The sequence below is a fragment of the Limanda limanda genome, chromosome 1 (assembly GCF_963576545.1).
Source record: "Limanda limanda chromosome 1, fLimLim1.1, whole genome shotgun sequence".
Taxonomy (NCBI): Eukaryota; Metazoa; Chordata; class Actinopteri; order Pleuronectiformes; family Pleuronectidae; genus Limanda; species Limanda limanda.
Window position 1 is genome coordinate 22,657,790 of NC_083636.1, and position 15,250 is coordinate 22,673,039.

Below are 15,250 nucleotides of genomic sequence, written 5' to 3' on the forward strand. Positions count from 1 at the left end.
AAAAAATGATTCAATAACAGTTGATAAGATTCAAAAACGTCATATTACATTTATTGCTTTATCTGCGTGGTTTCAAAATAAAAGCATGTATTCTGCTGTGCCGATGATGTGTTCACTTTTATTGTGAACAGGCCGGTACCGGACGTGGCTGTATATTCCGGTATATGTCCCGGTGCTGTCCTCGGTATCTTCAGTGTCTCCGCAGACCAACCAGCGACATGTCCTCGGATCCGTCCTCCTTTTCGTGCTCGTCCCGGTGCATCACCAGACACCTGAACGTCACCTTCCACGTGGACTTCGACAGCCACGTGATCAGAGCTCAGGTGTCTCTCACCGTGGAGGCGCTGCAGGACCGACTGTCCGTACTGGTAGGTCCCCGGTGCCCAGTGCTCCGGGGCTCCCAGTGCTCCCGTGCTCAGTGTTCCGGTGCTCTGATGTTTCTAGATATTAAATGTGAAGTTTTAAATGAATATTAAATCCAGTTTAAATCACTAATGGAATCGTTCAGTTCAAATAACTCGATTCTTTTTATGTGAACAAGAAACGTATTCAAATCAAATGACTCCTGTTCATCGTCTTCGAAGGTGATTATTGATGGATTATTGATTGATCAGTGACTTTTCTCCAACTCATTTAAACAGAGTTCAGGAAACTTCAGATTCTCTGTTCCATGATGTTTGTTGATGATTTATTAGTCTGATTAGGCATAAAAAATTATAAATCTGAACCAAGTTATTGATTACTGATCAGATATTCAGACTTTAGTGCATCTGTGTGGTTTCGGACTTTGATCAGGAGGTTTTACTTGAGATCAGAGTGACATACATTTAATTAAATTCAATACCTTAACAATCTGTGTTAATAAGTTATTCTGATCTTTTAGAGTTAATTGTGTCGAAGTACGAGTCTGAGATTTTCTCACAGAATATAGTTTATTAGTATTATATTAATATATTAATATTTCATTGATATTCAAATATTTTTGGGCAAGAAAATCTATTAAGATGTTTTTGAAGTTAAGTTTGAGGCAGATGAGACTTTAGACTCGTTATCGTGTTTGTGTGAAGACGAACTTTGAGCTGAGATGTGATGAGTCAGTACAGGTGAGTACAGGTCAGTGAGTACAGGTCAGTACAGATGAGTGAGTACAAGTGAGTACAGGTCAGTAAGTACAGGTCAGTACAGGTCGGTACAGGTCAGTACAGGTCAGTGAGTACAGGTCAGTGAGTACAGGTCAGTGAGTACAGGTCAGTACAACTGAGTACAGGTCAGTGAGTACAGGTCAGTACAGGTGCTTCTCAGCAGATTCACATTAGTAATCGTACTTTTTTCTCCGTCACAGACTCTCGACACCAGAGACCTGAAGATCGTGTCTGTGTCGGCCAATGGACAAGCAGCTGTCTTCAGTCTGGGCCCCAAACACAGCTTCAAGGGGGCGCCGCTGGACATCACTCTGCCCTTTGACCTCTCAAGGTGACTTCACCTGTCGACCCGCTTCTTCTTCTCTGTCTGTGTAACATGTTGTGACTGTGTTGTGTTTTTGCTGTGGACCAATCAGAGGGCAGCATGTGATCGTGGAAGTGACCTATGAGACGTCTCCGTCTGCGATGGCGCTGCAGTGGCTCGCACCCGAGCAGACCGCTGGGAAGAAACACCCGTACCTGTTCAGTCAGTGTCAGGTGAATGCTGGCTTCCTATTTGTTTACATGACGTCAGCTGACAGATGTTGAAACAGATGTTCACACAGACGTCTGTTTGTGAGTTTCTTCATCTCAGTGTTTGTGTAACTGATGAAGACGGTGACCACACGTCCTTCCTCTTTCTTTCTTCTTCTTCTTTTCTTCTTCTTCCTCTTTTCTTACCCTCGTCCTTTTGTACCAAGTCTCTGCTGTGATGTGTTCATTGTCCTGGTTCACAGTTGGATCTTTAACCATCAGTGAATTCACATTAAATTGTTATAATTGTTTTTCACTTAAACCTTTTTATTTTAAATACAACCAGACCTGATTCTTCCTCATGAGCATCTGTTGCCCTCTGTATTGTCTCACAGGCTCATCACTGCAGGAGTATAGTCCCATGTCAGGACAGTCCGTCGGTCAAACACACCTACTACGCTCAGGTAACACACACCTGTCCAACCAGTGTCTTCCAACACATGTCTGTCTCTGTCCACCTCAGGTGTTTGTACCCATTTCTCAGGTGTGTCTCTGTCCTCGTTAGGTGTCTGTGCCTAAGGACCTGGTTGCTGTGATGAGTGCATTGAGAGACGGACAGGAAGTCGATCCTCAAGACAACAATCGTATCATCTACAAGTTCAGACAGCCGGTCAGTTTCTCTTCTACCACCTGAAGTGTCTTTTTTAGCGACTGACATTAAAAGCGATATCAACGTTAAAGTTGTTAATATTATAACATCTGTCCTCAGGTGGCCATGCCGTCCTACCTGATAGCGATCGTGGTTGGAGATCTAGAGAGCAGGTAATTTCTCACTCACCTGTTCATGATGTCATCATGTAACCCTGAGCAGGTTAAAGAGTATCTTTGTTCTGATTGGTCAACAGAGTGATTGGTCCAAGGTCTAGAGTGTGGTCAGAGAAAGAGTTTGTTGATAAGGCAGCGTCTGAGTTTTCTGAGGTTAGTACTCAAATATAGTGTAGTATATAGTATAGTATAGTTAAGTATACATGTTCCTGGTTAATGATAACGTATTAGGGTTCCTGTGTGATTGACTTATTCATGTTCCCTTGCCCATCAGACAGAGACCATGTTGACTACTGCGGAGGACCTGGCAGGACCATATGTTTGGGGTCAGTATGACATCCTGGTTCTTCCGCCATCTTTCCCGTACGGAGGAATGGAGAACCCATGTCTGACCTTTGCCACTCCGACACTGCTGGTACATGCACACACATAAACACGTCACATGATCCGTGTAATTGCTTCATGGGACCTCTGATAACATAATTGTCTCTTTACAGGCTGGAGATAAATCTCTGTCCAATGTGAGTAAAACCAGACACTGTTCACATATTCAGCTTCGTGTGTGAATGTTAATGTGTGAATGTTAATGTATTCATCACTTGTTGTTCTTCACGTCAGGTGATCGCTCATGAGATCTCACACAGCTGGACCGGGAACCTGGTGACCAACAAGACCTGGGAGCACTTCTGGTAAACAAACATGCTACATGAGCTCGACTTGACATCGTAGGAAAACACACAACACACTGATGATGATGCTCCTGTCGTGTGTCTAGGTTGAACGAGGGTCACACGGTGTACCTGGAGAGGATGATTGGCAGGCGTATGCAGGGGGAACAGTTCCGACAGTTTAAGGCGATGGGCGGCTGGAAGGACCTGCAGGAATCTGTGAGATCATGAACTCTGTCGTCGGTTTTAAACCTGCACTCATAAAGTTACATCTTTTCACCTGAATGTGTTGTTCCTCAGGTGAACACGTTTGGGGTCAACAACCCTCTCACTAACCTGGTTCCCAGTCTCCAGGACGTCGACCCTGACGATGCCTTCTCCTCTGTTCCGTATGAGAAAGGCTTCGCTCTGCTGTATCACCTGGAGGAGCTGATGGGAGGTCCAGGTAACACGTCTACATCACACACTCTTCAGTCATGTATGTGATTAACATGTTTCTTACCCAGACAAATGTTTCTTCCAGAGGTGTTCATGGGCTTTGTGAAGTCGTACATTCAGCTGTTCGCCTACAGCAGTGTGACGACAGACGAGTGGAAGAACTACCTGTTCAGATACTTTAAAGAAAAGGTGAGAACGAGCAGCTAAGGGGGAACACACGCTTCCAAAGTCTCCATGTGGAGTTTTCAGAGAACCTACATTTCTTCAGTTCTAAGTAAGGCGTCCAACATGTGATAAAAATGTCAGTGTAGTATGACGACCAACATGAGGGCAGAATTGGACATTATCCAGCGTACAGCGAAGCTAGTTGACCCTCTTTCTGGCCATATCCCAGGTATAGCTAGTAATAAACAAGGAAGTACCGTTCCACATTCATACCTGGTCCCAGCCAGGTGTTTGTAAACATGGGTTAGAGTTATAAGTGCACACATTCTCCCATTTATTAGAGCTAGCAGCTAGAAGCCAGAAGCTCGAAGCTAGCAGCCAGAAGCTAGCAGCCAGAACCTAGCCAGAGTGGCCAGAGTGGCCGCCGTCCTCACCGGCTCGGCCTCAGCTTGCTGTCGGGCTTCGAAATGTAAAAAGTCAAATACATTTGTAAAATGGGCTCCCTCAGTGTCTTAAGGATTTCCACCGTATATATGGAATATGTAATGAAGTGGAGACATAGTCTTAATACGATAGAGAACTCTCTAAGTTCTCTGAGGCCGCTCGAAAAAGTGTTGATGGAACTATCAGCTGCTTCCATTCCAGCACAGGTATATTTATATATATATAAATTGTAGGGGCGTGGACGAGCAATCCGGTGTATCTTAAAGAAATATCCAGGAACCTTGACAACACCGTGTACATATGGAACATGTAACCGATTGGAGCGATAGTCTCTTCACCTCGAGAGCGATGGTTGCATCCGAGCGTTCTGCAGCAGTTTTAGAGACGTTCTTTGTTCTTGGTCTCAGGTTGACGTCCTGAACAAGGTGGACTGGAACGCCTGGATGTTCACTCCAGGGATGCCTCCTGTCAAACCTCAGTAAGTTGATCCTGTCAGTCTATCATCAGGTCTCATTAAACCTGATCAGATTATTGATCAGTTCTTTGATCGCTGTGTTTCAGGTACGACACCACACTGGCTGACTCCTGCATTGATCTGAGTCAGAGGTGGATCAAGGTGAGACCTGGACTTGACGAGGACTTGTTTTCTTTAGGAAGCGATTTTGAATGCTTACGTGTCTCGTGTCCCCCAATAGGCCATAGATCTGAACAGCTTCACAGAGAACGACCTGAAGACAATGTCATCACATCAGCTGATTGAGTTCCTTTCTCTCCTGCTTCAGGAGGTAAATCTGTCCGTCCACTTCACTTCTCTTTAATCCACTTCATTTCACTTTAATGAACTTCAGTCCAACTCAGTCCACCTGTGTGTCTCTGCAGGATCCTCTTCCTCTGACTCACCTGAAGAAGATGCAGGAGGTTTACAGTCTGAACGTCGTTTTGAACGCAGAGATTCGCTTCAGGTAAGAACTCGAGACCAGAAAACAGCTGAGTCGCTTCAAATAGTCGCTCGTCCTGATTGGCTGGCGTGTCTCCGCAGGTGGCTGAGGCTGTGTGTTCGTTCTAAGTGGGAGGAGGCGGTTCCCTTGGCGCTGAAGATGGCGACAGAACAGGGAAGAATGAAGTTCACGAGACCGTTGTTCAGGTATGATTCAGTTTGAAGATTTTCTCATGTGACAGATTGATCAAATTATTCATTATTAATTATAATTAATTAAATCAATATGTTTAACTTTCAGAGAAGTTTTTAACTTTGAAAAGTTCAGCGATGAAGCCGTCCGAGTGTTCCTTGCTCATCGAGCGGAGATGCACTCGGTCACCTCTGGACTCGTCGCCAAAGACCTGAATGTTGACAGCCTGAAATCCACCAGTCTGTAAAAAACAACCAGGAAGCAGCAGCATTACTCAATAACCAATCAGAGATCTTCTTCTCACAAATCACGGTTTTTCTCTGATATAATCGATGATTTGTTTTTCTGATTTTCTAAATAAAATCTGTCTGTTGTGACCTCAGTTGTTTTGTTGAGTTTCTTAACTGAAGTCGGTATTTCAGCAGGTTCTTCTTCCTCTTCTTCCTCTTCTTCCTCTTTCTATCAACGTTCAGAAATCAAGTTTCACCACACGAGGAAGAAACTGTGAAGACAAATATTCTCAAGTTTGTTGCTGCTGGGTTGATGCTCTTCTACTGCCCACCTCTCCTGGTGTCTCCTCCAGGCTCTGGACACTGGGCTGGGAGACAAACCTTCTTGTGACCACGGATGTGTCCTCCTGGAGGAGCTGGACTACCTGTGCAGCCTGATGGAGCTGCAGGTAGTGCCTCATGCTACCAGAAGTGACAAGGAGCAGAACCCAGAACTAGAAGGAGTCAGATCTCGTGGCCCTGAGTTGTTTATCTCGTTCACACATGTTATAATATTGTGGTTACTTAATACACTTTTACCAAATGTCACCTGGGGGCGCTGTTACTTCCACCTTGAACCAATCCCAATGTTTTACCAGCTGTTCTTCCTGCATTACATAACTGTGACATAACAACACAACTGTTTCTTTTATTCTGGATGTTTGTTCTCCTCGGATTTTTAATATACAACATTTTGATCCTCGGCTCTGCTATCAGTCAAACTGTCCATGTGTGTGATTGGTCATATGCAGTAAACCCCCGCCCCTTTCATGTGCACACTCTCGGAACTTAATGAGTTGACTTAAGGAATTTAGACCAGCGTCATGTGACCACTGAGCCTGACTGTGATGTCAGGTTAAGTTCAGCTGGACAAAGAGATCCTGGATCTGTTCAGACCAGGTTCAGCTGAGTCCCAGGTCCAGGTTCAGGTTTTGGTCCTGTTGTTCCTGTGCCTGCTGCGTTATCTGCCCCTCCAGCAGGGGCACTAGACAGACTACTGCACCAACATCTCCTCCAGCAGCTGCTGCCCCCCCCTCAGGTGGTCTGTGCAACAGCAGCAGCACGTCAGCAACACGACAACCCACATAAAACAACACAACCTATCAACACTAAAAACAACAAGGCACACCAACAACGTGTCTTATAATATTATAAAACTTAAAAGTATCTAATCCAGTTCTTAATCTTAATTTACACTTTTAAGTAAACTTATCAAAGTTTAAGACTCCTTCAGTGTCTTAAGGAGTTCCACCGTACATATGGAATATGTAATGAAGTGGAGACATTGTCTTAATACGATAGAGAACTCGCTGAGTTCTCTGAGGCCGCTCGGAAAAGTGTTGATCAAACTATCAGCTGCTTCCATTTAGGGTTGCAAAATTCCGGGAATATTCAAAGTTGGAAACTTTCCATGGGAATTAACGGGAATATACGGGAATTAACAGGAATATACGGGAATTAACGGGAATTAACGGGAATAAACTGGAAATGTTGTGGGTAATTTATACTAACTGTATTTACCTTGTCATATACAGACATAAATATAAACATTTTGTTTTGTCATAGGCTGATTTAAGCCCTGAGGAAAGTTGGACACTTGACTATACGCTTCTGCATCGTTGTGTGATTCTTAACATAGGTCTTTGCACAGTATTTGCAAATGTATACAGCCTTTCCTTTTACATTGTTTGGGGTGAAATGTCTCCACACATGAGATAGTGCACGTGGCATTGTTCTGTAGAATAAGATGAGAAAAAAGTTTGTAAAAAAAACTAATGCAATGCCAGAGATATAAATAGTTAGCCAAACAATTGGAATCGTCTGTAAAAATATTTTACAATTGATGGATAAATCAATGGAAATAGGCTAGATGAACAGATGAACAATCCTCAATCAGCATGCTAATATATTTTCCCCAGTAATATCATCGAAACTTACCTGACTAGTCCTGCACCCTACAGCAGGCCTCAATAGTGCTGTAGTGTGCAGGATGCTGGGAATTATCTGTGCATGTGATGGAAGAATGCACAGTGGAGGGTTGAAATTCAACCTGCAGCGTGTGCTGAATTCCATACATCTTTAAAATAGAGTTTTGAATGATGTTTTATTGCGCAGCGTTTAATTTGCGTATTTATTTATTTTTTCAAAATTCCCAAAATTCCCGAGCTTAACTTCCCATGGAAAGTTTCCGGAAAGTTTCCGGAAATGTACCTGAAGCTGTCCGCCCCTTTGCAACCCTACTTCCATTCCAGCACAGGTATATATATATATAAATTGTAGGGGCGTGGACGAGCAATCCGGTGTATCTTAAAGAAATATCCAGGAACCTTGACAACACCTCGTACATATGGAACATGTAACTGATTGGAGCGATAGTCTCTTCACCTCAAGAGCGATGGTTGCATCCGAGCGTTCTGCAGCAGTTTTAGAGACGTTCTTTGTTCTTGGTCTCAGGTTGACGTCCTGAACAAGGTGGACTGGAACGCCTGGATGTTCACTCCAGGCATGCCTCCTGTCAAACCTCAGTAAGTTGATCCTGTCAGTCCATCATCAGGTCTCATTAAACCTGATCAGATTATTGATCAGTTCTTTGATCGCTGTGTTTCAGGTATGACACCACACTGGCTGACTCCTGCATTGATCTGAGTCAGAGGTGGATCAAGGTGAGACCTGGACCTGACGAGGACTTGTTTTCTTTAGGAAGCGATTTTGAATGCTTACGTGTCTCGTGTCCCCGAATAGGCCATAGATCTGAACAGCTTCACAGAGAACGACCTGAAGACAATGTCATCACATCAGCTGATCGGGTTCCTTTCTCTCCTGTTTCAGGAGGTAAATCTGTCAGTTCACTTCACCTTAATCCACTTCACTTCACTTTATTGAACTTCAGTCCAACTCGGTCCACCTGTTTGTCTCTGCAGGATCCTCTTCCTCTGACTCACCTGAAGAAGATGCAGGAGGTTTACGATCTGAACGTCGTTTTGAACGCAGAGATTCGCTTCAGGTGAGAACTCGAGACCAGAAAACAGCTGAGTCGCTCGTCCTGATTGGCTGGCGTGTCTCCGCAGGTGGCTGAGGCTGTGTGTTCGTTCTAAGTGGGAGGAGGCGGTTCCCTTGGCGCTGAAGATGGCGACAGAACAGGGAAGAATGAAGTTCACGAGACCGTTGTTCAGGTATGATTCAGTTTGAAGATTTTCTCACGTGACAGATTGATCAAATTATTCATCATTAATTATAATTAATTAAATCAATATGTTTAACTTTCAGAGAAGTTTTTAACTTTGAAAAGTTCAGCAATGAAGCCGTCCGAGTGTTCCTTTCTCATCGAGCGGAGATGCACTCGGTCACCTCTGGACTCGTCGCCAAAGACCTGAATGTTGACAGCCTGAAATCCACCAGTCTGTAAAAAACAACCAGGAAGCAGCAGCATTACTCAATAACCAATCAGAGATCTTCTTCTCACAAATCACGGTTTTTCTCTGATATAATCGATGATTTGTTTTTCTGATTTTCTAAATAAAATCTGTCTGTTGTGACCTCAGTTGTTTTGTTGAGTTTCTTAACTGAAGTCGGTATTTCAGCAGGTTCTTCTTCCTCTTCTTCCTCTTCTTCCTCTTTCTATCAACGTTCAGAAATCAAGTTTCACCACACGAGGAAGAAACTGTGAAGACAAATATTCTCAAGTTTGTTGCTGCTGGGTTGATGCTCTTCTACTGCCCACCTCTCCTGGTGTCTCCTCCAGGCTCTGGACACTGGGCTGGGAGACAAACCTTCTTGTGACCACGGATGTGTCCTCCTGGAGGAGCTGGACTACCTGTGCAGCCTGATGGAGCTGCAGGTAGTGCCTCATGCTACCAGAAGTGACAAGGAGCAGAACCCAGAACTAGAAGGAGTCAGATCTCGTGGCCCTGAGTTGTTTATCTCGTTCACACATGTTATTATATTGTGGTTACTTAATACACTTTTACCAAATGTCACCTGGGGGCGCTGTTACTTCCACCTTGAACCAATCCCAATGTTTTACCAGCTGTTCTTCCTGCATTACATAACTGTGACATAACAACACAACTGTTTCTTTTATTCTGGATGTTTGTTCTCCTCGGATTTTTAATATACAACATTTTGATCCTCGGCTCTGCTGTCAGTCAAACTGTCCATGTGTGTGATTGGTCATACGCAGTAAACCCCGCCCATTTCATTTGCAAACTCTCGGAACTTAATGAGTTAACTTAAGGAATTTAGACCAGCGTCATGTGACCACTGAGCCTGACTGTGATGTCAGGCTAAGTTCAGCTGGACAAAGAGATCCTGGATCTGTTCAGACCAGGTTCAGCTGAGTCCCAGGTCCAGGTTCAGGTTTTGTTCCTGTGCCTGCTGCATTATGTGCCCCTCCAGCAGGGGCGCTAGAGAGACTCTACTGCACCAACATCTCCTCCAGCAGCTGCTGCCCCCCCCCCCCCCCCCCTTAAGGTGGTCTGTGGAACAGCAGCATCACGTCAGCAACACGACAACCCACACAAAACAACATAACAACCCATCAACACACAAAAAACAACACAGCACACCCAAAACGTGTCTTATAATATTAAAAAACTTTAAAGTATCTTATAAAGTTCTAAATCTTAATTTACACTTACTTTTAAGTAAACTTATCAAATACTAATAAATAAATTTGAACAAAACCATTCTGACTTAAATGGGATATGTGAGAGTGGAGAGCTGTGATGGCGTGTGTGAGCCAGTTCATTGGATCCTGGGGGGGGGTCCTCGAGATACGTCAACAAATCCTAACCAGCCAGAGCCATCGGACAAACGGGCTGTCTAAAAAAAAAACAGTTCACACACCATAACCAAACAATTTCTCTCCAGGTCAGAGATCAACCTGACTGACAGCACAAAGGTCCCTTGGAAAGACCAGACCAGACCGACTTCGAGGACCCAGAATCTGAATCCAAAACACAGTCTGACAACAAAACTTCTAAACCACAAGGAAAACCAGGAGCCAAGATTAGAACCAGCAGATTTTATTCACAGCAGGTGGCAGAACAGACTCAGATTTGAGCCATGCCATCAAAATTTACTAAACGGGTAATAACCATAGACTGTATATATAAAGGTAATAACAGGGGAATTATTAAACAATAAATTAATTATTCAGTATTGATGGATCATACTTAATTTACTTTAATATTTTGAATAAATTCTTTTAAATTTATAAATTCTTAATAAATTCTACAAAGGTTTTTAACTCAATAAAGAGACCTTGTCTACTGATTGGTCCATTATTCCTAAAGGAGGATGGGATTGTTTTATAAAACAAGTTTGTTAAATTACTCTCCTTTTATCTGCAAAACAAATCTAAAAACGATAAGAAAAATACCATCCTGTGGAATTTCCCTAATTTAAGATTTGTATTAATTAATTAATTAATGGATTGATTGATTAAGGATCTATGATTTTTTCAAACAAATTCAACCCCTACTAACCCTAACCCTAACTTCATGTACTTGACAGATAAGGATAACCCTAACCCTTAGAAGAAAATTATTAACCAATTAGATAATTAATTCATAAAGATGGGTCCTAACTAATTTACTTTAATATTTTGACTAGTTTTTTGTCATAATTATTCAATTTTAAGCAAAGATCCTTTGTAAGGAAGAATTCCAAACTCAGCAAAAACCACGACGAAGGTGGACACACACAGAATATACCTGGCCCACAGATAACCAGCTCTTTAGACCAATCAAAAGATAAATCCAAGATCAGTCTGTTGTAATAATAGCAAAGCATGTCCTGGGGTCTTGCGTTGTATGTGACAGAGCAGTGCTTAGAGTTTCCTGGGGTCGTGCGGTGTATGGGGCACAGGAGCTTGTTAGGGGGCCCGTTGGTCGGTGCCCGAGGGGCCCAAGGAGGCAGTGTACGTCACGGCTGGCCCTGGCTCTTCCCACCCAGCCATTACTTACCTTATCACTGGGGAGGCTTGGACGGCTTTGCATCGTCTGGGCTGGTCCTGCTAATCCCTGGGGAGACCCAGTTTAGGACTTTAAGGACTAACCCTAACCCTAACCAACCTGACTGGCCGGACTAGGGTACCTGTGCTGAGCAGGGAGTAAGTGTGCGGCCCAGTCTTCTATGGGGAATAGCCTCAACCACAAAAAGGTCCATTCTTGCAACTACATACGCTCAACCAGATCTTCCCCCTAAAATAGGGCTAGCTAACCTGGGTAACCCTAAGCCAGAACTTCAAGTATGTGAACTCCAGCTGCTCACAAACAACTGCACCCCTCAAGGATCTCCACTATGGCTGAGACTCAAAAACAAAGCAATAGCCCTAACCATAACCATAACCATAACCTTTACCTTACTCCCAACCCTAACCAGCCAATCCTTAACACTAACCCTAACACTAATAAGAATCTTAAAAGAAGATTATATGCCAAAACTTAATTGGACACACCCTGACGATTGATCAACCCTGGCGGGGCTTTCCTCAGGTGAGGGTGTTTAGGGTTGATGGCCAAAACTCCACTACTGATGATGTGTCCTATAATATTAGAAACCTTAAAAGTGTCTATCAAGTAAAAAATAAATCTTGCTTTACACTTACTTTTAAATATATTTATCAAAAACTAAGAAATACATATGAACAGACCCAATCTGACTTAAATCAGATATCTGAGAGAGGAGAGTTTTGATGGCGTGCGTGGGCCAGTGCATCGTCTTTGGCTTCTATCTAACCAGAGAGGGTACCTAACCCCGACAGGCTCAGTTCCCCTATAACCAGTGTGGGTGAATCTTTCTGTCTTGTAGCCCCCCTTTCCCTACTTTCCATAAGGTCTACTTCACTCAGTTGGGTCAGGGTTAGGGTTGGGTTACACTGAGTCTTTGTGTCCCTCAACCATCTCCTTCAAACTAAAGATATGGCTGCATCAAAAGAACATGACAAATTAACTCGTTATATAACATTTTATTTTTTATTTTATCTAAAACATTCTACAGCTAAATTAACTTTTTGCACGTATTTGACAAAAATGTAGCTTATAAATCTTTTTCATCTGACATCACTAATTTTTTCAAACATTAATTAGCTGTGGAAACTGAAGATGCCTCAGTTTTTGAGGAAACTGAAGATGATTCTTCCATTTTCTTTCCAAACACAGTTTCCATGATACAGGCTTTAAACTGATGAATTAAGAAAAACAAAGATCAGTTACTTAATAAAAAGAGAGGAGGAGAAAAGAAACAACAAAAACATAACATACATTTCAGACATTTAAAATATAAAGGACAATAAAAGTTGTCCTCATTGGAGAAGAATGAATGATAAATAAGTCATGTTTTCACTTGGCCAAACAGAAGATGTCAGTTTTGATATTCCTCACCTTTGTTTTTTTCCTTGTCTGCCTACATGTCGTTTTACTTTTCTTTAACATGCAGCCTTGACCTGTGTGTTAAGGTGAAATTGAACGTTTGACTCACCTGTTTGTTCATGAACACGTAGATTAATGGGTTGTAGACACAAGAGCTCTTGGAGAAAAATGCCGGGATGGTGACGAGTCTATAGTCTTTGTTTGTGTCAGAAGAGTGAGCGAAGTAAAGAGCAGCGAGAGCATATGGACCGTAACAGGTGAGGAAGGAACCGACCATCACGATAATCATCCTCGATACTTCCTTCTCTGCCTTCTGAGTCGAGACTGACTCCGTCTGCTGAGCTGCGACCTAAAAACCACAAAAAGCGATGTGGCAAAAGTTGGTTTGTTAGTTTAACCCCCCTCGAGACCCATCATCTCGTTTTCAAGGGTGGGGGGGAGGTAAGATATATTACAATCATCAGAACTTAAGAGTATTGACACTTATGTACACATGCATATACTTACAAATACACGCACATTTATATGTAAATAATGTTAAACTTATTTCACTGACATAAACTTATAATCTATACGTACAATCAATTCTCAAATTCTATATTACTCCTACAATCGTCTTTATCAATAGATAATAAATAAGTGTTTATCAACAACTGTGTTTTACTAAAATGTTAAATGTTCTATCTAGACACGAGAATGTTTGACTATAAATATTGATTGACTGATTTATTGAACTCACAGCTTTCAGGGAGCTCAGTAACTGAGAGTAACAGAAGATGATGATGGTCAGCGGAAGGATGAAGCACGTCACCATCAAGAAGTTTGTGTAGCTGCTGCAGTGAAACTCCTCGTTGTGCGTGTACCAATCAGGACCACACGAGCAACCCAGACCTTCAGGGATGTACCTGAATACACACACACACACATGACCCGTTCAGGTGCTTCATGTTAAACACATCACTGTGAGATGAAACCTCACTCAGAGTTGTACCTGCTCCATCCAAAGAAAGGTGGGATGGCACAGCTGATCCCCATGAACCAGGTGAAGGCGACAGCACCTGCAGCCTGATTACTGCCAAACTTAAAGGCTCCGAATGGCTTACAGATGACCAGGTATCTTTCAAAAGAGAGAACGGCCAAAGACCATGACGTGACCAGACCTGAAGAGGAGTTCATTCAAGACATAAACATTAGGTTAACAGACTTAAGAGAACTTTCGTTTACCTGCTGCTGACAGGGAATTAAATAAAACATCAAACTTCTGATTTGATTTACCTGCTATCGAGCCCATGGCAGATTCCAGTGCACACAGTGTGGGACCCAGGAAGTAGTAACCCCTCATGGTGGAGACAAACACCTGGCTCACTGAAAACACCACAAAGATTAATCCTGCGAAGCAGATGTTGACGAGGATGTAATTGAGAGGGACTCGGATTTTCTTGTACTTGAGTGTCACAAGAAGAACAATAAAGTTTAAAGGAGTGCCAGCGAACAGGACGCAGCCCATGAAGATCGTCTGCAGGTGAAAAGTCCATTGAGGTGCCAGGTGATACTGGGGCCCGTCGAAGGGACTCACATTAGAAACATTCTCATACAGGTGGAAGTGTTTCCCCATCGTGAACCTGAGCATTCTAACACTCACAAGATTCCATCCTCTTTATAAACCCTCATAAACAACTTACTCCAAAGATTTAGCTGCAGGGGTTTTTCCAAAGTCTTAGGATTAAGATAGTCACATTTCACCTTTGTCCGAAAAAGGTTAATCTGATTACAAGCTGAGCAGTCGCTGTCCAAACACACAGAGATCAGCCAGAGTTTAGATGTAGGTTAAATAAAAACAGAATCTTTATGTAAAAAAGATTTTTAGGAAAACCTGTGTCCAAAGAATAAAGGCTTCAATAATCCATATCTAGATAAAATGGATGGATGATGGATGATGGATGATGGATGATGGATGATGGATGATGGATGATGGATGATGGATGATGGATGATGGATGATGGATGATGGATGATGGAAGATGGATGATGGATGATGATGGATGATAAATTGCATTTCATTACATTTTTTGAGCTGATGCTTTTATCCAAAGCAACTCAACCATGAGGAACAAACCAGAACAAGAAGAATTAAGAAAGTACAATTTACTTCAAGAAAGCCAAACTACAAAGTGCAACATGTCTGTGACATATAAGTGCTGCTAAAGCGCTACTTTTTTATTTTTTAATTATAATTTTTTTTTTATTCAAGCTATAGTCTGAAGAGATGTGGTTTTAGTCTGAG

The 15,250-nt window shown here is 42.6% G+C and overlaps 2 protein-coding genes across 3 annotated transcripts; one reads left to right on the forward strand and one right to left on the reverse strand.

Annotated features, from left to right (window-relative positions):
• Positions 1-170: 170 nt before the first annotated feature.
• On the forward strand, positions 171-9,130 carry lta4h (leukotriene A4 hydrolase). Of its 2 annotated transcripts, none has more exons than XM_061071979.1 (19): positions 171-368; positions 1,343-1,473; positions 1,559-1,679; positions 2,051-2,119; positions 2,221-2,325; positions 2,425-2,477; positions 2,561-2,633; positions 2,755-2,895; positions 2,978-3,001; positions 3,099-3,169; positions 3,256-3,367; positions 3,449-3,593; positions 3,672-3,775; positions 4,603-4,673; positions 4,757-4,811; positions 4,891-4,980; positions 8,516-8,598; positions 8,663-8,767; positions 8,862-9,130. In XM_061071979.1, exons 1-19 carry the CDS (start codon positions 219-221, stop codon positions 8,998-9,000), a joined length of 1,842 nt encoding a protein of 613 aa, XP_060927962.1. In that variant the 5' UTR covers positions 171-218; the 3' UTR covers positions 9,001-9,130. The 2 variants fall into 2 exon arrangements, with proteins under 2 accessions (XP_060927962.1, XP_060927955.1); XM_061071972.1 differs by lacking the exons at positions 8,516-8,598; positions 8,663-8,767; positions 8,862-9,130 and adding exons at positions 5,075-5,157; positions 5,235-5,339; positions 5,434-5,702.
• Positions 9,131-12,658: 3,528 nt separating this feature from the next.
• On the reverse strand, positions 12,659-14,582 carry opn1sw1 (opsin 1 (cone pigments), short-wave-sensitive 1). Its single transcript, XM_061071989.1, has 5 exons — positions 14,243-14,582; positions 13,959-14,127; positions 13,707-13,872; positions 13,077-13,316; positions 12,659-12,779 (listed from the first exon to the last, which is right to left on the reverse strand). Exons 1-5 carry the CDS (start codon positions 14,580-14,582, stop codon positions 12,678-12,680), a joined length of 1,017 nt encoding a protein of 338 aa, XP_060927972.1. The 3' UTR covers positions 12,659-12,677.
• Between the last annotated feature and the right edge of the window lie 668 nt (positions 14,583-15,250).

Coding starts and splice junctions, on each gene's coding strand:
- lta4h (XM_061071979.1), top strand. CDS start 219: ATGTCCTCGGATCCGTCCTCCTTTTCGTGCTCGTCCCGGTGCATCACC. Junction 2,634..2,754: donor CAGCGTCTGAGTTTTCTGAG/GTTAGTACTCAA, acceptor CTTGCCCATCAG/ACAGAGACCATGTTGACTAC. Junction 4,981..8,515: donor TTTCTCTCCTGCTTCAGGAG/GTAAATCTGTCC, acceptor TTGTCTCTGCAG/GATCCTCTTCCTCTGACTCA.
- opn1sw1 (XM_061071989.1), bottom strand. CDS start 14,582: ATGGGGAAACACTTCCACCTGTATGAGAATGTTTCTAATGTGAGTCCC. Junction 13,873..13,958: donor CCTTTCTTTGGATGGAGCAG/GTACAACTCTGA, acceptor GTGTGTATTCAG/GTACATCCCTGAAGGTCTGG. Junction 13,317..13,706: donor TACTGAGCTCCCTGAAAGCT/GTGAGTTCAATA, acceptor TGTGGTTTTTAG/GTCGCAGCTCAGCAGACGGA.